We start from the raw sequence: 22,825 nt of genomic DNA, 5'->3' as shown, positions 1-22,825 counted from the left end.
AACTGAGCAGGTAGTGGGCAGGGTTTCAGAATAGTAGACACAACTATGAGCTGGATTTATGGTGCTTCTTAAATGTCAAAGGAATTTGTAATTAATTTGAACGACAGTGCATCAGTTCAGAATCTTTAACAGAATTTACATTAATTTATCATTCTTCGGTCCTCGCTTCGGCAGCACATATACTAAAATTTAACCTTCTCTGTAGAACTTTTTAAGGAACCCTAACGTAGTTTGGGTAGTATGGCCAAGCTGAAGAGCTCTTCTTGGAAGCTGTTTCCTTAGCGCGAACGTGAGGTGCTTTGCACAGGATACAGGTGCGAATAAATGCAAAGTGTGTGACTGCGTTAAAATCAGACGTAGGGATAAGATATAAACCATTACCAGTATCAGGTACTATAATCCACTCACCTGCGTTAGTTTAAAACCTATGAGAACTGATTTCTTGTGAGAGGGCACAGTTCCAGCCACTAGCTTCACCGCTCAGCGTCCCGGAGGCCCAAGGCAGGCTTAAGGCAAGCCCAGGCCAGATGTCAGAGCAAGAACTACTGACGTCATGTAAGCGTGACGTCACCAGCACTGACGCAGTCTCACAGGGAGGGGCCTCTCAGCTCACCTCAGAACGCAGTCAGGTCCGAGGAGCAGCGAGTTGACTGTCTTGCGTTCTGCCCCAAAGGTCCGAATGGTCAGAGCTGCGGGAACCGAAAAGCCGAAGCCGCTCCGGAGCTGAAAACGGGCCACTTCTCTCCTTCCTCGGCCCTTACGGGCGTCCTCTCTAAGGCCCGGGCGCGGTCCAGGCAGCAGCGCGCTCACGAGCCCGTCGCTTGCGGCGGTCACGCGCACGCACGCTCGTGCGCACGTTCCCTGAGAACCCGGAAGTGCGAGGGAGAGGAGAGCCACGTGGGTGGAGCTGGATCGCGGCTCGCATGGGGGAGTCTATCCCGCTGGCCGCCCCGGTCCCGGTGGAACAGGCGGTGCTGGAGACGTTCTTCTCTCACCTGGGTATCTTCTCTTACGACAAGGCCAAGGACAATGTGGACAAGGAACGAGAGGCCAACAAGAGCGCGGGGGGCAGCTGGCTGTCGCTGCTGGCGGCCTTGGCCCACCTGGCCGCGGCCGAGAAGGTCTATCACAGCCTCACCTACCTGGGGCAAAAACTAGGTACCTCCGCCCCGCCCCCCGTGCCCTTTGAGGAGGAAGGAAAGGGGGTATATTCCCCGATCGGCCGTGGCTTGGGTTTCCTGTCTCACTCTTAGCCTGAGGCTCAACTTGGCACTCCCAGATCTCCTCCCACCGTTCCCTTCCTCCCCTCGGCTTCCACAAACCCCGCCCACCGGCCTCTGCTGCTGGTAGATTGGCCTCCGGGTTGGATGCTCTTTTCAGGGCTGTGTCTCAAATCGAAGGGTGTATCCATTTTGCTCAGTGCATGGATTGGTGCCATAAATGAAAAGTTAAGCAGACTGTGTGTCTTCGCTCTTCTGACCAGTGACAACTGTGGCCAGAGGAGCAAAACTTGGCAATACAACCTAGTTAGAATTAATGAACACTTTTGTCTGGCCTCTTGAAGTTAAGGCCCCTGCGAGTTACAGATAGAGTCCTACCCGTTCTAGGCCGTCAATAAATATTTAATGGATGAGGAAATAAATGAATACTGGAGAGGAAAGGCAAGAAATATGCCTAACACTAGCAAGAGCGGACTAAAGGGGGAAATGGTAAACACCCCTACCATTCCATCATAAATCTTGGCCCTGAAAATAAGATGCAAGAGCTGATTCAACCGATTTTCACTAGTAGAAACAATTAGTATGAGTAGATCAGAAGGAAATAAAATATGTGAAAGCCAAGGGTATGCATATAAAGTATTACTAGTTATAATTACCAACAATCAATATGAATCCCAGAGCTTTCAATGTTAGTATTTTGGCCCATTTTTAGACCCTTTAATTATCAGAAGCACAGAGTCTGGTATGAATGAAGAACACATATATGCAATAAAGAATAGAAAGGTAAAGTTGAGTGCAGATTCCATTTTGATTTTTTAGGGCCCCATTTCTTTGTATGGCCTGAAGGTGGCCATGTATATATTGCTTTCAGTAAACACCCAAAGGGCAGGGCTTTCTGAGATCTTAACTTCTGCCTTAGCTGTTTAAATAATTTGTTTAGTACGTTGACTTACCGACAAAGTGCTTAGATAGAATCACCGTGTGTATTTTTTCCACCCCTTTTTACAGTGGCAGTTCTCACAAATTTGCAGTTGCTGTTGAAATGTTATTATTCCTCATTCTACAGATTAGCAAATTGTCTAGGCGCACTTGTGTGGTTAGGTGACAGGTCTCAAACCAGAATACCTGCCTTTGAATGGTCAGATTGTGTTTTTATACGTATGATTTATTCTTAAAAATTGCTGTATTATAATTTAAAAATACTTTGTATATACAGTTGACCCTTGAACGATAGGGGTTTGAATTGCATGGATCCACTAATACACGGATTATTTTTTTATAAATACAGTACAGTGCAGTAAATATATTTTCTCATCCTTTATGATTATCTTAACATTTTCTTTTCTCTAGCTTACCTTACTACAAGAATATAATATATAATACATATAACATATAGCATGTGTGTTAATCTATTGTTTATGTTATCAGTAAGGCCTTAAGTTGACAATAAGCTATTAGTAATTAAGTTTTGGGGGAGTCAAAAGTTGTACTCGGATTTTTGACTGCTGGGGTAGGTCAGCTCCCTAACACCCCCTCCACCACTCCTGGCATTGTTCAGGGGCAAGCTGTATTTGGAAATGGGGAGAATTCTGGCTGTAAAATTGAAGGTGGGTAATTTTCTGGCAGTTTTAGTTGTTTTTAGATTCCGTCACCTCATGAAGAATGGTGATTGGTCCCAGTCCCATGATTCTTTGTTTAAGCTCATCTATGAGAATTTGATGAAGCCCATGGACATATATGGAACATATATGGGTAATACAATTTTGCCTTTAATCTGTGAGGGTTCAGTTGGATTTCCTAAAGCCTATTGATGGACCCCAATTTAAAAATTTGCTATGCCAGTTTAAGGTGTGTGTGTCTGGTTTCAGGTAAACAGAACTGCCCTGTGTGTAAGAGCACGTGTGAGATCATCACTGTCTCTGCCTTGGATTCTGTGAAATGGCCCTCATTATGTATATGTGCTGCTGAAGCGAGCACTAGCCCTCATTATGTAAAGTCGTTAGTTCTGCATAGACCCCCCAGCTTACATGGATGAGCCTGAAGGCTGCACCTTGAAATTGACCCAGGAGCAATTTATACTATGAAACATGCCCAGGCATGGTTCTGCTCCCAGGTGATCTGTGACTTCTAAGTGAATGTTCCTGAGAATGGCATGTTTAACTTTAATGCCTCATTAACTTACTCACATGTAAAGTAAATGTAGGTTCCAGATTTTAAATTTTAACTTTGCATCTTGCAGTTTTTTGATACTGGAATGTTTGTGATATTAACATGCTTATGACTTTGTGACTTTTTTCTTGAAAACTTGTGAAAAAATTTTTGTGTTGCCACTGAAGACATTTCCATGTTCTTCAAATACTTTGCTAATTAGAATGTATTTTTTTTTAAAGCAAAAGAAAAAGTTTTATGTGTATTTTTAAACATTTAAAACATGGTCCAAGAAAGTGAGTCTTTCTGACCTCACTCTTGTGACTGGTTGTTTATCAGAGACCTTGGCAGTGAATCCTGATTATAGATGCCTGTATGGGCAAACACTTTAGGCAAAGGACAGACCTAACATGGAGCCTTCTGCTCCTGTATTGGTTCAGTTCTGAAAAACTCTGGGTGGGCCCCTTACCTTAGAGCTTTCTCTTTCCTTTGAGGGGAGAATATACCTATTTGGGGAAGGATCAGTGGTAAAAATATGCCATCTCAATGCTTTTGGAAGTTTTTAGGTCATACTTTCTCCCTTTTTTAATTATTGGAGAGTTCTCAATCTCTGGTTGCTAGAATTTAGCATGGTAGAAAATGACTTGAGAACCGGTGTTTATAAATTATCATTAACAATAAGTTGTGGGATAAAATACTCAATTAGACATTTTACATACTCCTTTAGTATACTTATTACTTGAAATTTCATTATGTGAGATGGACTCTGAAATCTTGAGAAATAATGAGGATTCAATACATAGAACCTTCTGGAAATAATTCAAAATAATCATACTTTATAAATCCAAAAAATTGTAAAGAGGGAGATGTCTGGTGTCTCTGCTTCCTTGTTTCCCAGTAAAAAGGAAAGCCAGTCTCCACTGGATATTCCTAACCAGGGTAGTCAACAAATAGGACTGTGCTCCTCAGAGCTTTGGGAAAAGAGACCTGGTTAGAAGAAATTCATTAGTGGTCTCTGCCATCCTTGTAGTGTCACTTGGTTTCATTACTAGTGATTGATGTTTACTGATAAGCTTTTCAGGGTATTCTTTGTGTTTCCACTCCCTCAGATAAGGGTTATCTGATGAGGAAAGGTATTCCTTTTTCACCCAGAGTTAAAATTGTCACCAAGGCCACCCTATTAACAGCAGGGGTGAGTACACGGTTGAGGTCTTCTAGCAAGCTATCTATCAAGTAGGTAGCTATTCTTTTTTACAGTACATGAAGCTCCCAATTTACCACAGAGTTTTAGAAGTCCAATTAGTAGTATTTAGAATTTTCTTACATCAGTTATAAATGGAAGGAGAAGGGATTAGTGATGGAATACTCACTTTGCTCCAGGCATATTACATACCAAATGGTATTTTATTTTGTCTTCTTGGCTCTATTACTAGTTTCATGTTAAAAACAACTAAGGCTCAGAGTGGCTAAGTCATTGGCACATTACACAGCTTCTAAGTTCAGAAGCTGGAATTTGGAACTAAGTTGGTCAGAATTCCAGAGCTTTTAGGTTTTTTCATTTTTTTTTTTCCAAAGATTTTATTTTTTAAGTAATCTGTACACCCAATGTGTGGCTCAAACTTACAGCCCTGAGATCAAGAGTTGCACACTCTGCTGACTGAGCCAGCCAGGAGCCCCATAGATTTTGCATGGTACTCTCGTCTTGTTACCTACCAAACCTGAGAGAATTTTTTCCTAAACTTGGGCACAGAGGTCTATTTATTCCATATTGTTGCTCCACAAAATCTGTAAGGTTAGACTGAAGATAGACAGGGAGGGAGGGCAAACCCTTCAGGGTACAGTCCTGGGTGGGATATGACTGCTGGGGTCAATCCAGCTGCACCACGTGGCTTTTGCGGCTATTAGTAGGAGAAATGATTTGAATGCAGGTTACTTTGTTTAGGCAGTATATTGAAGGAAACATTTTTTAAATAATAATAGTTTGTGGAATAAGTAGTAAGTAGGGTGACCAACCTTCTAGGTTTGCCCAGTGCTGGGCCGGGGTGTGGGGCAGGGGGGGGGTTCCCAGGACATGGGACTGAGTCTGGTTTTCCAAGACACCAGGTTTTCAGTGCTAAAACCTAGAAAGCCCTGGGTAGCCTGGGACAAGGTGGTCACAGTAGTAGGAAAGTTTGAAATACAAACTGGGCGGTGAACTAGAAAGAACATTGTGAAATGATTCATTTGTTAAGGGGATATTTTACAAATGCCTTGATGTGTTTAGAATAGTAATAAATTTATTCATGAAAGCATCCTGTGTATATCAAGAGAAAATTTAAACTGTCATCCATCTCTTAGGTTTTTATTTATATATTTCTAATATATAAATATTAGATATTAGATAATATTAGATAAATATATAACATATATTTCTATATAAATATTTTTATTTATATATTTCTAATTTATATATCTCTAAGAATTACTGTTTTAAACCTGCCCTGTTTCTTTTCATTCTTCTAATGTCTTGCCTGTGACCTTTTCTTTAGTGGGGTGCAGAATTGCTTAAGAAAACATGTACGAACCTGGCTCTATAATTATTAGAAATCGAGTTGATCATGTATTAATACAGAGCAAGGAAATGATGTCTCTGCCACTTGATCCTTCTTAACTGTTGAAAGGGATGTATTTGGTCTTTTTTTTTTTCCTGATTTCCTTTGGAACCCCTGAGTTACAGCAACAGTTACTATAATTGCTTCCTGCTCTTAATCATTCACAGAGTGGTACTTGCTTTGTTATAACCTATAGTGTTAACCTTGTCAAGAGTATTAAAGATTTCTGGGTGCCTGGCTGGCTCATTCAGAGGAGCGTGCAATTCTTTTTTTTTTTAAGATTTTATTTATTTATTTGTCAGAGAGAGTGAGCACAGGCAGACAGAGAGGCAGGCAGAGGCAGAGGGAGAAGCAGGCTCCCTGCTGAGCAAGGAGCCCAATGTGGGACTCGATCCCAGGACCCTGGGATCATGACCTGAGCCGAAGGCAGCTGCTTAACCAACTGAGCCACCCAGGCGTCCCAAGGAGCGTGCAGTTCTTGATCTCAGGGTTGTGAGTTCAAGCCCCATGTTGGGTTTAGAGCTAACTTAAAAACTGAAAAAAAAAAGTACTACAGATTTCCTTTTTTCTGCTGGGATTCCAGTAGTCTGTGTTCTTGTGTAAGGGAAATACATGTATGTATATTTTCCATTTTCTGGTATGGCTTAAAAGATAAGATTCAAAGGAAAATGCAACTCTAATGCAGAGGTAATATTTTCTGATTATCAGGAATAACAACAGTGTTTTCCAATTAGGTATTCTCTTTTGTTTTAAATACATGTCTGGGGAAGGAGAGCTATTTAGCTCCAGGTAGATGGTACCTGCTAGGTCAATTAATCTCTGAAATAAATATGAATCCTCATTGAAATGGGATAAGGGAAAGTTGATACTTGGGTAAGGAAATCATACACAGGTCTGTTGTTACACTAATGAGTTGCACCAGACATTCATTTCTTATTCCTCTGTGATTTTATGATTCACAAAATATTTAAATTCCAATCACAGGAGTCAGAGAATATGGTAGATGATATTAACTCCCTGAGCTCAACAGACTCCACTCCTTTCCTTTTGGATGCTGGGAGGTGTTTGGTCCTTCTGGGGTCTCTTCCTCACTTGTCATGTGCTAATGTCATTTGCCTCCCAGGGGGCCAGTCCTTCTTCAGCCGGAAGGATTCCATCCGAACCATCTACACGTCCCTGCACAACGAGCTCAAGAAGGTGGTGACTGGCCGGGGCGCCCTGGGTGGTACCGCCCCCCATGTGGAGGAACTACTTTCCCACCTGTCAGAGCAGCTCTGCTTCTTCGTTCAGGCCCGGATGGAGATCGCAGACTTCTATGAGAAGATGTACACCCTCAGCCCGCAGAAGTTCATCAATGCTGAGGAGCTCGTTGGCCTCTTGGACACCATCCTCAAGAAGTACAGCTCCAGGTGAGTGTAGGTGAGGAGGGAGGAAGGGACACACAGAGCAGCCTCACACACACACACACACACACACACACACACACACACGCTCCCTCCCTGCACTCTTATGAAGAAAATCTATAATGAAATGACTGCAAAGGGAAGAAATAGTCATTTTACATTTTTTTTAAGATTTTATTTATTTATTTGACAGATAGAGATCACAAGTAGGCAGAGAGGCAGGCAGAGAGAGAGAGGAAGGGAAGCAGGCTCCCTGCTGAGCAGAGAGCCCGATGCAGGGCTCCATCCCAGGACCCCAGGATCATGACCTGAGCCGAAGGCAGAGGCTCTAACCCACTGAGCTACCCAGGTGCCCCGTCATTTTACATTTTATACATATTAATTAAGCAACAGGTGAACATTAGGTACCTCCTTTGTGCTTCATTAACACCATGCTAGGTGGATACTTCTTTAAGCAATGGCCAAAGAAAGACCAAGAATGAAGTCATCCTTAAAAGATGTATTATAACTTATTTTTCTGCTTATGAAAGAGTTCACACAAGGGGAGCATTGTATATAAAATAATGTGGGTTTTTTTTTGTTTTTGTTTTTTACTAAACCATTATTCAAATAAATGTCCCTTTCAAAGTAATCACCTTGGGGAGTTACCCACTTAGTCCTCAGATGTAACCATTACTTACCATGGGTTGGAAACTTCTTCATAATTGCTTTCAGTGCCTTGTGGCATAGTTCTGGTTTTGTTTTAAACTTTCTCAGTGGAGACAGGTATCTGTGTTTTTGAGGAGGGCATACTTAAATTTTTTTTTAATAATCAAAAGGCTATTTGTAGCCAATTTCATTTTTTTTAAAAAAGATGTCGATTAGCTGGAAAATTTGTATTTGAACGAAATTGCTACTTTTACTTGAAAAAAAATGAGCCCGGCTCTAATGTATTCCTCAGTGCCTGAGCCAAAAAACAGTACACAAGGAATTTGAGAAGTACTGCGGGTTATTATTCAGCTGTAGAAAGGAATGAAGTATGGATACAGGCTACAACATGCGTGGACCAGTTACAAAATATATCATATTCTGTCATTCCAGTTACAGGAAATGTCCAGAATAGGCAAAATCATAAACACAGAAAATAGATTATAAATTACAGACTTGGAAAATTTTTGTCAGGAATTAGGGGGGAAGGTGAGAATGGGGAAGTGACTGCTCATGGGTATAGGGTTCCTTTTTGGGGGATCATGAGACTATTCTCAAATTAGATAGTGGTGATGGTTACACAACTCTGACTATACTAAAACCATTGAATTCTATATGGTAAAAAGTATACTTTATGTATATGAGTTAAGTAGTAAAGCTATTATGAAAAAAGAAATAAACAAAGCTGTGCAAGGAACACACAAACATCCTTCCCCTGGACTCATATTATTAAATGTTGCCATGTTTGCTCTCTTTCTCTCTGTATATAATTTTATTCCCCTCTCCCACCGAATTGTTTGAAAGTTAGATGCAAACATCATGACACTCTATGCTCAGATACTTGGATTGTATCTTCTAAGAATTAAACAAAACTGTAGCATAGTTTTCTTACTCAGGAAATTTAACACTAATTTTTTTTTCTACTATCAGCAGTAAATAGTATTTAGATTTCCCCAATTGTCTCCAAAATGTCTTCTGTATTATTTTTTATTGTCATATATTTTCTGTTTTTATGATATATTTTGGATTTTTGTTTTATCTATTTTTACTGGGTAATACATTAATATGGCTCAAAATTTATAAAGTATGAAAGAATACATAGTGAAAAGTGCCCCTTTTCTTCATCTACCTAATTCCTTTCCTAAGAGGCAGTGAATGTTTTGTTTTGTTTTTTAAAGATTTTATTTATTTAACAGAGAGAGAGCACAAGCAGGGGGAACAGCAGGCTGAGCAGGCAGAGGGGGAAGCAGGCTCCCTGCGAAGCGAGGAGCCCAATGCGGGACTTGATCCTAGGACCCTAGGATCATGACCTGAGCTGAACGTGGATGCTTAACCGACTGAGCCACCCAGGCATCCCAGTGAATGTTGTTTTAGCAAGTTCTTCCTATCATTCTTGAGAGATAGTCTGTACATATGAATATACACGTTTTCTTTTTTTAAAACAAATTTTACATGTTAACAAATTTTCTATGTTTGGAACTATTTTATTTCTTCCTCAAACCTGATCGGTACATTTTTTTTAATAAAATAATTTTTTGAAATGCAAAAACAAAATTACTGTTGGAGATATGATTTTTTTTTTTAAGATTTGATTTATTTATTTGACACAGAGAGAGAGATCACAAGTAGGCAGAGAGGCAGGCAGAGAGAGGGAGGGAAGCAGGCTCCCTGCTGAGCAGAGAGCCCGATGCGGGGCTCGATCCCAGGGTCCTGAGATCATGACCTGAGCTGAAGGCAGAGGCTTAACCCACTGAGCCACCCAGGTGCCCCTGGAGATATGATTCTTAAAGGGAATCTCATGTGGTGATTCCCAAATACTAACTTGACAGTGATTTGCCGAACGGTTTGGGAAACTTAACAGAAGGAACCATACTTGTCCCTTGTCCCCTCCCCGCCCTTCTTCCCTGAGGGTTAAGAGTTAGTGATTCTCAATTGGGTGCCCAGAAACCTGTATGTTTTAAAAGTTCCGGGGCGCCTGAGTGGCTTAGTTATTGGGCTTCTGCCTTCGGCTCAGGTCATGATCCCAGGGTTCTGGGATGGAGCCCCGCATCAGGCTCCCTGCTCAGCGGGAAGCCTGCTTCTTTCTCCCTCTCCCACTCTCCAGGCTTGTGTTCCCTTTCTCGCTGTGTATCTTTCTGTTAAGTAAATAAATAAAATCTTTAAAAAATAAATAAAATAAAATAAAAGTTCCCTGTGATATTGAAAATAGTCTCCATGAAAAAATTGTTTTGATAAATAAGAGAAAGATACCAACACTGGGATACACTAGGTATTGAACCTTAACTGTGTGTATGCACGTGCATGTGTATGTCTTACAGGAATGATTATTACTATTTAACTATTTTCATTTTTATTTGATTAGGTTTGTGATCTATTCTCTTTGCACCTTCTTTGAAACATCCCACTTCCCAGACCTTTGAGAATTTCTTCCATTTTCTGCAAAAGCCCAGTTGTCATTCTTGAAGCTTTTAGGGCAGTACTTGGCTATACCAAGTACTGAGGGCACACTGATGGAATCGAGGGAACCAGTGGCAGTATCACCCGAGGTCAAGGTGTTTTCATCTGCTGTATTCTCCACCCATGCTGCCTTTATCTAATTAAAGGGAATTACTGATTATAGATACATCCAACCCTAAAAATTATCTTAATTAGAAACCTGAGGTTAATTTGAACAACATAAATTCTTTAGTTAAAAAATTCTGAAAAGTTGAAATTCTGTATAATATGTTGATTTGGGGGGGAGGAGGTGGAATTATTTTAGGTATAAATTAACATACTTTGCCTTTTGCTAGGATAATATCCTTTATTTCTATAGACCTTTTTATTTCTTCTTCATAATCTCCTTTTTTCTGTAGACCTTTCTTCTCCTCCTCCTCCTTCTCCTCTTTCTCCTTCTCCTTTTCTGTAGACCTTTTGATTTGGCATCTGTGCTATACCAAACATGTTTCTTTCATGGTTCCAGTGTTCTAGAGAAGTAATTCATATTTTGTATTCTCTTGTGTTGAAACAGTAAATCCTTTTCCCAAATGACCCAGTTTATCTTTCAGGAAATGTTTATTCGCCCCAGTAGATCTGATCCATGTCAGAACGCTTCTCTATCTCGTGAATCGTTCGTCTTTCAAATGATGAAATGCTTTTTGTCGTAAAGAATTAACAAGCATGATGTATATCATGGAGTGGCCCTGATTTGAGATGCAGATTCTGTGTGCATTACTGCAAAGGCCAGTCTGCTTTCAGAGATGAAATGGGAAGCACGTTTTGTTTTTTTCCTTTGGAAGGCAGTTGTATTCAGAGTAGAACAGTATTAAAGGTTTCCTCCTTTGGCAAACTTATTACATTATTAAGCAAATGTAAATTATTGCTTATGAACCACAGTCATTGAGATGCTTCGTTTCAAATCGAATAATTAACATTAATCATTTTTACAGTTTCCACTGTGTGCCCTTAGAAGGAAAAATATGAATTTAGCTCATACAGGATCAAGATGTCTACTATTCCTTGAATACTTTTGAGGAGAGGTAGAACTTGATGTGTTGTTTTGTTTTTGTTTTGTTTTCTTTCCTGAGAAAACATCAATGGAACATTTTTTGATTCTGTAAAATTCATTTTGAATTTACTTACCTCTTTTGTACAGTGAGCATAAAAGAAGATTCTGGTTAATTTTTCTATTTCATAGTTGAACAAAGCTGGAAGATGGGTTATAAATGCAAAATATTTACTCTCCTAAGTCAAGAGTAATTCTTAGTAATTCTTTTAAGGAAGTAATTCTTTTAAAGAAGTAAGCAAGTATTTACTCATTCCAGACAGCTTTTAAAAATCCCTTTGATGGGGGTGCCAGGGTGGCACAGTAGGTTAAGCACCAGATTCTTGGTTTCAGTGCTAGTCGTGATCTTGTGACTGGGCTGTAAGATTGCCCCGGCCCCTGCATCAGGCTCTGCGCTCAGCAGGAGACTACTTACGACTCTTCCCCTCCCTCTGCTCCTCCCTGCTCTGTGCCAGCATGTGTGCTCTCTCTCAAATAAATAAATCTTAAAAAAAAAAAAAAATCCCTCTCAGGTGGCAATAATATACCATTAAGTGACTTATATCCTGTAACCATGACTTTACAGATAGATTTTAAAGAACTTGTTTTTTGTTGTTGTTTTTTTTTTTAAGATTTTATTTATTTATTTGACAGACAGAGATCACAAGTAGGCAGAGAGGCAGGCAGAGAGAGAAGAGGAAGCAGGCTCCCTGCTGAGCAGAGAGCCCAATGTGGGGCTCAATCCCAGGACCCTGGGATCATGACCTGAGCCAAAGGCAGAGGCTTTAACCCACTGAGCCACCCAGGCGCCCCTGAAGAACTTGTTTTTAAAGATTTTACTTTTTTTATTTTAAGATTTATTTTAATAAGATTTTACTTATTTGAGAGAGAGCATGCGCGAAATAGAGGGGGGAGAGAGAGAGAAAAAAAAAGGAAGAGGGGGAGGCAGAGGGAGAGGGAGACTCCCCGCTGAGCAAGAAGCCAGATGTGGAACTTGATCCCAGGACCCTGGGATCATGACCTGAGCTGAAGGCAGCTGCTTAACCCACTGAGCCACCCAGGCATCCTTAAAAATTTTACTTTTAAATAATCTCTACACCCAGTGTGTAGAGACTTAAAATCCTGAGACCAAGAGTTACACTCTCCACCAACTGAGCCAGCCAGGCACCCCAGAGAACACTTTTAAAAATTGAGTTATATAAAGTTTCTGTTTGCATTTTAGGGAGCACAGTTTTCATCTGAATGCTTCAGATGACAGGATTCTCACCACGGGCAGAACTGTGATTTATTTAGGCCTTGTGCCCTTTTTCATTCAAGAAGAGATTTGTGATGATAAGTGAAATTAACTGTTAGTTGTGTGTGTATAGTTCAACAAGGTGACTTTCTGCCCACTGAAAACTTCCTAAGCAAAACCAACCAGAATGCCATTTCTTTTTTTTATTTATTTTTTTAAAGATTTTATTTATTTATTTGACAGACAGAGATCACAAGTAGGCAGAGGCAGGCAGAGAGAGAGGAGGAAGCAGGCTCCCGCTGAGCAGAGAGCCCGATGTGGGGCTCAATCCCAGGACCCTGGGATCATGACCTGAGCCGAAGGCAGAGGCTTTAACCCACTGAGCCACCCAGGCGCCCCCAGAGTGCCATTTCTGTGGGACACAGTCTACACTAGGCATTCAGCATGTCTGAATCTTAACAGCCTTGCCCCAGCCTATCTTTTCAAATTTATCTAAGGCCCATCAAATGCTTTAAATTGTACCCAAAGTGGGGCACCTCGGTGGCTCAGTGGGTTAAAGTCTCTGCCTTCGGCTTAGGTCATGATCTCAGGGTCCTGGGATCAAGCCCCGCATCGGGCTCTCTGCTCAGCCCCGGGCGCCTGCTTCCCCCCTCTCTCTGTCTGCCTCTCTGCCTACTTGTGATCTCTCTCTCTCTGTGAAATAAATAAATAATATCTATAAATAAATAAATAAATTGTACCCAAAGTCTTAGTAAAAAGAAAGAAGCTTCAAAGAGAAAATTTTGAGGATTTTAAGCAGGAGCCAAAAAACAATACATAATCTAATGTGTTCCCCATAAGTATTTGCCATTTCCTACTTTGGTTCATTATTTGTTTTGCCTAGAATGTCCTTGAACTCGGAGGGGAGGAAAAATACCTTTTCTTCTGCCCTTCTAAACTCAATGGGGAGGGGGGAGGCTTTAACAAAAGACACATTACCAAGAGAAAAACATACCAGTGTATTTAAGTTTTACATGTTAAAGAAACCTTCATAAAATAGTGTTTTTATGGTAAGTTTTATTGAAAAACAAAATTCAGCTGAGTCCATTTGAAGATGTAAGAGTTGTGGGAAAATGTGCCAGGATGAAAAAAGGTCTGAGCTAAGTGTCTAAGCTGGGGGAAGCAGCAAGGCCTGTTCTTTCAGATTCCTTTCTGTGTCCCTTGTGTTTGGAGATAAGGATGCTTCCTTCCTTAGAGTAGGAGGAAAGGCACATTTCTCTTGAGGGTTTTATGACCTGATTCAGGGAAGGGTCAGGAAATCTTTCCTACACTTATTTCTCAAATTCATTCAACTTAAAACAGTCAGTATACCAAGATGCCATATTTTGGGGTAGTATGTTCTGAAGCCCATCACATTGTCATATCATGTATCAGTTGCCTTTGCCACAATCATTCTTTTTTTTTTTTTTAAAGATTTTATTTATTTATTTGATAGAGATCACAAGTGGGCAGAGAGGCAGGCAGAGACAGAGAGTGAGGGAAGCAGGCTCCCCGCTGAGCAGAGAGCCCGATGCGGGGCTCAATCCCAGGACCCTGGGATCATGACCTGAACCGAAGGCAGAGGCTTTAACCCACTGAGCCACCCAGGCCCCCCTGCCACAATCATTCTGTATAACAGACCACGCTAAGGGTCGAGCGTACAGGCTTGCAAGTCTACTGGAAGTTGGCCTGACAGGCCTGGCTTAGCTGAGTAGCTCTGCTTAACACTCTTGGTCTCACTGGGCTTGGCTTGGTACCGTGAGCTCTGGGCTTGGTCTGTTCCTTCTGAGCCCAAGATTAGTGGGGAGCCAGCCACCCAGTGGCTCTGGCCCAAGTGCAAAAGAACAAGCCCAACCAAGCTCATTTTCAGCATCAGATCTGTTAACACCCTCTTGACAAGAGTGAGTCACATGACCCAGTCCATAGTCCAGGCATGGGAAAGTACTCTTCATCTCAGGGGAAGACCTGCAGAGTCACATGGCAGAGGGTCTGGAATCAGGGGTGATTAAGAATGCAGCCAGAATGGACATTGGGGAAGGTATGTGCTATGGTGAGTGCTGTGAAGTGCGTAAACCTGCCGATTCACAGACTGTACCCCTGGGGCTAATAATACGCTATATGTTAATTAAAAATTTAAAAATTAAAAAAAAAAAAAAGAATGCAGCCAGAAATTTAAGCTCTCATCTTTACATGGCCAAGTCCTAGCTGCTTTTGAAGTTGTATGGCTCAATTCAAATTCTGTCTCCCTTATGGCCGGCATAATCTTTCAACCAAAAGAATTTGCTCCTTTTTCTAAAATCTTATTTTATTTTGCACCTCCCATAAGAGATGTATTAACTTCCAACTTGGATCCATCATAAGTACCTCCTCCTACCTTGGGAAGTCTCTGTAAGGCAAACCTTTGGCTAATGCATCTTTATATCTTCAGTGTATTTGTATCTAAAAACTAGTAAAATTTTAAATGAGAAGAGACTATAGTTTTTTTTTTAATTGTAGTAAAATATACATAACATAAAATATACCGTTTTGGGGGCACTTGGGTGGCTCAGTGGGTTAAAGCCTCTGCCTTCGGCTTAGGTCATGATCCCAGGGTCCTGGGATCGAGCCCCGCATCGGGCTCTCTGCTCAGTGGGGAGCCTGCTTCCCCCCCTCTCTCTGCCTGCCTCTCTGCCTACTTGTGATCTCTGTCTGTCAAATAAAATCTTAAAAAAAAAAAATACCATTTTAAGCGTATAGTTCTGTGGCATTTAGTACATTCATGTTATGCTACATATTTTTTTTAAGAATTTATTTATTTATTTGACAGACAGAGATCACAGGTAGGCAGAGAAGCAGGCAGAGAGAGAAGGAAGCAGGCTCCCTGCTGAGTAGAGAGCCCGATGCGGGGCTCGATCCCAGGACCCTGCGATCATGACCTGAGCTGAACGCAGAGGGTTAACCCACTGAGCCACCCAGGTGCCCCTACATATTTGTTTTCAATTGTTTTAATCTGACTTCTCACATGCATGGAACCTGGATACTTCTTTTGGAAGGAGCTCCTTGATGTAGATTTGTGAAAGAGAGTTCTCTGTCTCTCCAGACCCCTTTCTTTCTTTTGGCTTTTTTTTTTTTTGAGCAGATGTTCTCTGCAAATACTTGTCAATTTATTCTGAATTCAGACTCTTAAAAGTTTGCTGCCATAGTTGAGGTGTGCATTTTTGGATTACAACAATTTAACAGATCCCCCTATAGTGTGAGTTGTAAATGGGTATGAGGCACAGAGCATAATGGAAATGGGGAAATGATACATCATAATGCTAATCTCAGAGTCTTGGCAGAATAAAATTAACATGAATTTTTAGCTCTTCTTAAGGATGAAAAATAGCTTCAACATTCACATTCATCCTAATAAATGTTGAACATTTAAACACTTTTAGTGTATGTTTATGGAAAAGCTTGTTCAGGATTCTTTCTGGAGATTTGTACAGAGAATTCATATTCTTTCAAGAAGGTTGGATATAAATGATGATTTCCAGTGAAGCAGAAAAATAACTTAGAATATTGTTATTTGTGGTAGAATTTTCTTCAATCTCATACCATTTTCGTTATTAAAGTCTTACTGTTGTTCCAAGTTCCTTGGCAGATTTTCTTGATATCTGTTGTTATAGAATCTTGTGATGCTTTATGGTCATTAAGTGTCAAAGGGCCTAAAGGCCAAGGAGGTAGAAGGATTTCTTACAATTCAAAGATTTTGAAACGTGCTACAGTGAAGTTGTGTGTGTACATATGTATTACATATGTATTAGACTTTCTTTTCTTTTTTTTTTTTTGAAGATTTTATTTATTTATTGGACAGACAGAGATCACAAGTAGGCAGAGAGAGGAGGAAGCAGGCTCCCCGCTGAGCAGAGCCTGATTCAGGGCTCGATCCCAAGACCCTGGGATCATGACCTGAGCCGAACCCAGAGGCTTTAACCCACTGAGCCACCCAGGCGCCCCTCTTTTCTCTTTTTAAAAAGATTTTATTTATTTATTTGTCAGAGAGAGAGAGAGCGAGTGAGCATGAGCAGGGGGAGTGGCAGAGGGAAAGGGAGAAGCAGGCTCCCTGCTGAGTAAGGAGCCCAATGTGGGACTGAATCCAGGACCCTGGGATCACAACTTGAGTTGAAGGCAGATACTAAACCAACTGAGCCACCCTGGTGTCCCTGTATTAGACTTTTTAAATGTTTATTTCAAAGCAGGTAATGTTTGAAGGGTCCAAAGTAGTAAATCAACTCAGCACACGAGCTAGAGAGTTTGAAATCTAGTTTATCTTTCTGATTTTTTTAAAAGATTTATTTATTTATTTTGGAGAAGCAGAGAGTGTAAGAGACAGAGAGTAGGGGAAGGTATAGAGGGAGAGAAGCTTTAAGCAGACTCTCTCCTGAGCACAGAGTCTGATGTGGAGCTTGATCTCATGATCCTGAGATCATGACCTGAGCTGAAATCAAGAGTTCAACACTTAAGTGACTGAGCCATAGGGGCACCCCCATCTTTCTGATTCTTTGAATGTATTATTAGACTGAGACCCTCCACCCATGTTTTAGCTTTCCCTCTTAAAGGATATTGAAGGTAAAATACTGGTAATAGAAAAAAAATAATGTGTGGTGATGTAACTATATCCTTATCACATGATAATGAGTTTCTGTCTTATAATATCTAACTTAGTATGGGCTCTCTAATTAATGTTTAATAATCTCTAATGTTTAAATGGATTTTTTAACTCCAGCTATATTTGTGATGATTTTTTTTTTCTTAACTTTTTTTCATTGATAAACCAGCATTTTCCTTTTCAGCTGGGGCCAAAGCAGCCACATGAGAAGATTCTGTCTTGTTGACAGTGAAGCAATTAACTTACATGGGTTCGGGCCTGTAAATAATCTCCCATGGTGCCTGGGGCACAAGATATGCTCAGTAAATGCTAGATCTTGCCCACATAATGAAAACAGGGTCCCTTGCAGATGCTTCAGGTCTTTGGGAAGAGTATAAGGGCTTGGTGTTGGCTCCTTGAGAAGGAGGGTGACCAGGCCAGGCAGACACTCAAACGCCCCTACCCCCGCCCCGGCATTTCTCAGAAGTAGCAGCCTAAGCAAGAAAGCTCTAAGTGGTCCTTACAAGGACTCTCCTTACCCATTGTTACAGAATTTCATTTAGATCACAAACAACAGAGGCAGAAAGTAGGATTCAAATCTTAACATAGTTGGTTGCCATGTTTACGGACTCTCTGAATCTCTAGTATGTGCCATATGTTCTAAAGATAAAGGAGCGAAGGGAGTAAGCAGCTTTGCCTTCTCCTCAGGGAGGAGCTCAGACCAAAGGAGACCATATGTCCCATAAATTCTGTGATGAAGCTACTCAAGTGGAAGACAGGTATTAAGAAACTAGAGGATTCGGGGCACCTGGGTGGCTCAGTGGGTTAAGCCTCTGCCTTCGGCTCAGGTCCTGATCCCAGGGTCCTGGGATCGAGCCCCGCATCGGGCTCTCTGCTCAGCCGGGAGCCTGCTTCCCTTCCCCTCTCCCTGCCTGCCTCTCTGCCTACTTGTGATCTCTGTCTGTCAAATAAATAAATAAAATCTTGGGAAAAAAAAAAAAAAAAACACTAGAGGATATGGTCACCTGACTCAGTCTGGAGAACAGAGAAGACATCTCTAAGGAAATGACTTTGAAGGAGACCTGAAACACCAGAAAGAATGTGCTCTCACTTGCCTCAGGTTCTCTGCACTTGGCCTTTCCCTTTTCTTCCTGGAAGGGAGATACTCCCACATCTTCTCCCCTCCTGCTACCCGATATTACTGTTAGCAGTGAATTCGAAAAAAATGTTTTACAGATAGCAGGTAGCAATCCATGAGTCATAAAGTTAATTCAGTGAGTAATAATCCAATTTTAAACATAAATGTTGAAATGTTAGGTATTTTTTTATTTAGCTCCCATTTTTTTTAAGGTTTTATTTATTTATTTGACAGAGACAGAGCACAAGCTGGGGGAGCAGCAGGCAGAGGGAGAAGCAGGCTCCCTGCTGAGCTAGGAGCTCGATGTGGGGCTTAATCCCTGGACCCTAGGATCATGACCTGAGTTGAAGGCAGATGCTTAACTGCCTGAGCCACACAGGCCCCCCATCCCATTTTTTTTTTTAAGTGCAACTAAATATGAAGAAAATTCGAAAAACTAGGATTGAATAAGGGCTTACCTTATGGAGTTACCACAATACCTTGTGGAGTTACGGTGAACCTTAAGTAAGTTTACATGTGTTCCATACACATTTAAGAGAGCTTTTAGTGACTTCTTTTCCCCCTCTGCCTCTTTAGGACCACATCTTGGAAAAAGGATGCCTTGTTTTGATGATTATGTTAGTTTTACAATTTCCAGAATAAATAAAATAGGTTCAGAAAAAAGTACAGCTAATTTAATTTCTTTGTATTTGAAAGGAAGGTAGTCCCTGCTCTCATTTTTTGTTTCAATACCAGGCGATTTCCATAGGAGGATGTGATGCCGACATAACTCTGAGATGGTGAAGTTATGTCAGAACTTTTTATTGATTTTTAAATCTTTTGTTTATTTTTTAAGATAAATAAATAAGTAATTTATTAATGAGTGATCCACGTAGGGTGTGGGGCCTACTGTGGGGCTTCAACTCATGACCCTGAGAGATCAAGACCAAGCTGAGATCAAGAGTCAGATGCTTAACTGACTGGCACCCCAGACCAGCTTTTCAACTGAATTAACATGGAGCCCTTCAGTCATTCCTTTCCCTGCTTCCAAACATAGTATTATTTGTGTGGCCACAGTGTATTGTTTTGAGGGTTGAAAATTCCACGTGGAGTAATATTCCCACTTATTTCTATTAATTTCCCTTCCCCTCTAGATTTCACCACCCCATCCTCAGTCCTTTGGAAAGCAGTTTCCAGCTGGAAGTGGACGTCCTGAGTCATCTCCTGAAGGCCCAGGCTCAGGTCTCAGAGTGGAAGTTCCTCCCGTCCCTGGTGAACTTGCACAGTGCTCACACCAAGCTGCAGACTTGGGGCCAGATCTTTGAAAAGCAGCGGGAGACCAAGAAACATCTGTTTGGAGGGCAATCTCAGAAGGCCGTTCAGCCCCCACACCTTTTCCTCTGGCTGATGAAACTCAAAAACATGCTTCTTGCCAAGTTTAGCTTTTACTTTCATGAGGCACTGAGCCGGCAAACGACTGCTTCAGAAATGAAAACGTTGACTGCAAAAGCCAACCCAGACTTTTTTGGAAAGATTTCCAGCTTCATCAGGAAGTATGATGCTGCCAATGTGTCCTTAATCTTTGACAACCGAGGTTCTGAGAGCTTTCAGGGTCACGGCTATCACCACCCCCATTCCTACAGAGAGGCCCCTAAGGGTGTGGACCAGTATCCAGCCGTAGTGTCTCTGCCCAGCGACAGGCCCGTCATGCACTGGCCCAATGTCATCATGATCATGACAGACCGCATGTCCGAACTGAACAGCTTGGAGAAGGTGGTCCACTTCTATGATGACAAAGTTCAGAGCACCTACTTCCTAACCCGCCCGGAACCTCACTTTACCATTGTCGTCATCTTTGAATCAAAGAAATCTGAAAGAGACTCCCACTTTATTTCCTTCCTCAATGAGCTCTCACTGGCCCTCAAGAACCCCAAAGTTTTTGCGAGTCTGAAGCCTGGCTCCAAAGGCTAGCAGGTGGTTTGTGTGAAAGGTTCACAAGACTGGAAGGTGTGTTCCTAATTGCTCTAATGATCTGCTGTGGTCTGTGATTAGAGTTTCCATCCATTCATGCTTCTTTCAGAGCTAAATTAAAGACAAATCCTCCCTAATTGTGTTGCACACTTTCTAAGCAATTAAGGCCAATTGAATTAAGTATCCAAAGAGTAATCTAGGAAGTGATCATGGCTACTGTGTCTCTCCATGGTACAGCAGAGGACCTGCAGCATTTTCTCCTATTTTCCTGTGTTTCACGTATAATGAATATTTATTAGCCTTTGGTTTTTCTTTCCACCTGTTTTACATTGTTCTAAACTTTGTTTTAATGCAATTCCAAACACCTTCTCCTCTCCCCTCCTTGCAGGACCAGTAAATGGGATAAGATATTAAATGGCCTTTTCAGAATCAAGGACTGGATGTTTTCTATCTCGTAAATTAGCAAGTTAATATGAAATTAGTTTTATGTTTCTCATCCACAAATTAATATTTTGGATATGAAAATCAGTATCTTGGTGAGAAATTTCTGTCAGTTACGGAGATTGAAGGTGAATCAGAATGGTCGCATAGCATCAGTTCTAACAGTTCAGAAGGCTCCCATGACTACTTTATCAGTCATGGGTTCTTTGGGGGTGATCTACACACCTAACTGCATTTGCGTTTACCCTTACAAATCAGAGCAACTTTTTCACTCTGTTTGAAAGTTAGCATAAGCCATAACATGGGGTTTCTTCACTCCTCCCCATGTCATCTACTTGGCTTTCTGTTTTTCACCTTTCTGCTGAGATGTATGTTCATGTTTGGCTCCACTCCCTGCTTATTTTTAGGCTGAAAAAGCATGTAGTCTTCATTTTTCAGCCACTTTTAGACATTCTTGCAACTTAGTCTGCTTTTCTAATATCAGAATGTTGGTATCAATACCTTGTACTTGCTAAACATCAATTGTGCATTCAAAGACCTCTTCATAGTTGAGTAATCTAATCAGTACTTAATTTAAGCATCTCTGAACTTGGGTTTCAAGACTGTTGATAATCCTCCAGATTATCCTTAGAAGCAGTGATACATCTTAACACATGCTGCCTTAACACTTTCCTTCGGTGGGTGTTCATGGGGACGTAGATGGACCCTTGAAGGCCTAACGGGCTATGGGGAATTTCACTTCTAGGTTATTGATTCAGAATAAAAATAAGCCACAAAGAGTCACTGAGTTTTTACTATTTGTTGGTTCCTTCAGTGCTTGTATGCGATGTAATGATCAGCTTGTCCAGTTTCTCGTGATCGCACAGAGCCAAGGTTTCCCCGGGCTGCCCCAGCAGGGGAGCTGGCTCTGGGCAGAGCTGCTCCCAGCCTGGACCGGGAGGCCTGCCCACCTCAGGCGGGACTATGTGCTGGAAGGACCTACTGGCCTATTTTCTATTTCTTTTCTTTTTCTTTTTTTTAAATCAAAGTCATATATATATAAAGCCAGTTTGCTTTAAATAGAAAGTAGTGATTCTGCATTTTATTCACTCAGGTTCCATAAAAATCTGAACAACATCGAACTTACATAAAAAATTGAAAACAACTGGAACTAAAAAGTCAAATAGTTTTTCTTCCCTTTTGCGCTTTGCCAAGAAGCTGAAAAGTATTCCTTGGTGTTCATGTATTATTTTTTGTCCTAAATAAAACCATTAGCCTTAAGGATGTGGTCTCCCATGTACCTAAAAGAAATATGCTTCAGTGGAACATGGAAGAAGAGTGTAAATAAAACTTGTATATAATATTTAAATAACCAATCCTTGTCTAGAACATATTTGAAATGTATATTTATTTTTAAACATATTTTGGTTCAAGCCAAGAAACAAAGTGATTCTACCCTGAGATTTGTTCTCTAAAATCAGTAAAGAAATGATCCGTAAAGTCTGTATTTTGCTAATTGGAAGAGTAAATCCGCATATAATCTGCAGACTGTTTACTTTGAAATTGTTTCTAAACCACAACTTGATGCGTTTTTACGTGTAACTGGAAGTGTGGGCAATGCTTACTGAGATTGCCAGCATGTCCATCAAGGAGGGTTCCTTTCAGGATGCCCTTTGGATGCAGGGTGAACGTTCACAACTCTGTCCCCTTGGGTCCAACCTGGCATCTGATGACGTCATTTTAGGGTGTGTGTGAACATACAGTCATCTCCCCTTATCTGCCATTTTGCTTACCTCGGTTTCAGTTATCTGCAGTCACCACAGTCTGGAAGCTGAAAGCTGGGGTTCCACCTCCAGACGAATTATTGGGAGGTCAGTCATAGCC

At 41.1% G+C, this 22,825-nt stretch overlaps 1 protein-coding gene across 1 annotated transcript; it reads left to right on the top strand.

Moving 5' to 3' along the window:
• Window positions 1-414: 414 nt before the first annotated feature.
• Window positions 415-22,317, top strand: KICS2 (KICSTOR subunit 2). The gene is made up of 3 exons (XM_080810052.1): window positions 415-1,158; window positions 7,083-7,368; window positions 19,705-22,317. Exons 1-3 carry the CDS (start codon window positions 924-926, stop codon window positions 20,519-20,521), a joined length of 1,338 nt encoding a protein of 445 aa, XP_080666178.1. The 5' UTR covers window positions 415-923; the 3' UTR covers window positions 20,522-22,317.
• Window positions 22,318-22,825: the final 508 nt, after the last annotated feature.

Source organism: Martes martes (assembly GCF_963455335.1).
Source record: "Martes martes genome assembly, chromosome: 8".
Classification (NCBI taxonomy): Eukaryota; Metazoa; Chordata; class Mammalia; order Carnivora; family Mustelidae; genus Martes; species Martes martes.
This window is presented reverse-complemented; position numbering and strand designations above follow the sequence as displayed.

Bases quoted from the DNA above. Each gene is read 5' to 3' on its own strand.
- KICS2 (XM_080810052.1), top strand. From the start codon at position 924: ATGGGGGAGTCTATCCCGCTGGCCGCCCCGGTCCCGGTGGAACAGGCG. The intron at 1,159-7,082 runs GTACCTCCGCCC...TTTGCCTCCCAG, and splicing joins CTACCTGGGGCAAAAACTAG to GGGGCCAGTCCTTCTTCAGC. The intron at 7,369-19,704 runs GTGAGTGTAGGT...CTTCCCCTCTAG, and splicing joins CTCAAGAAGTACAGCTCCAG to ATTTCACCACCCCATCCTCA.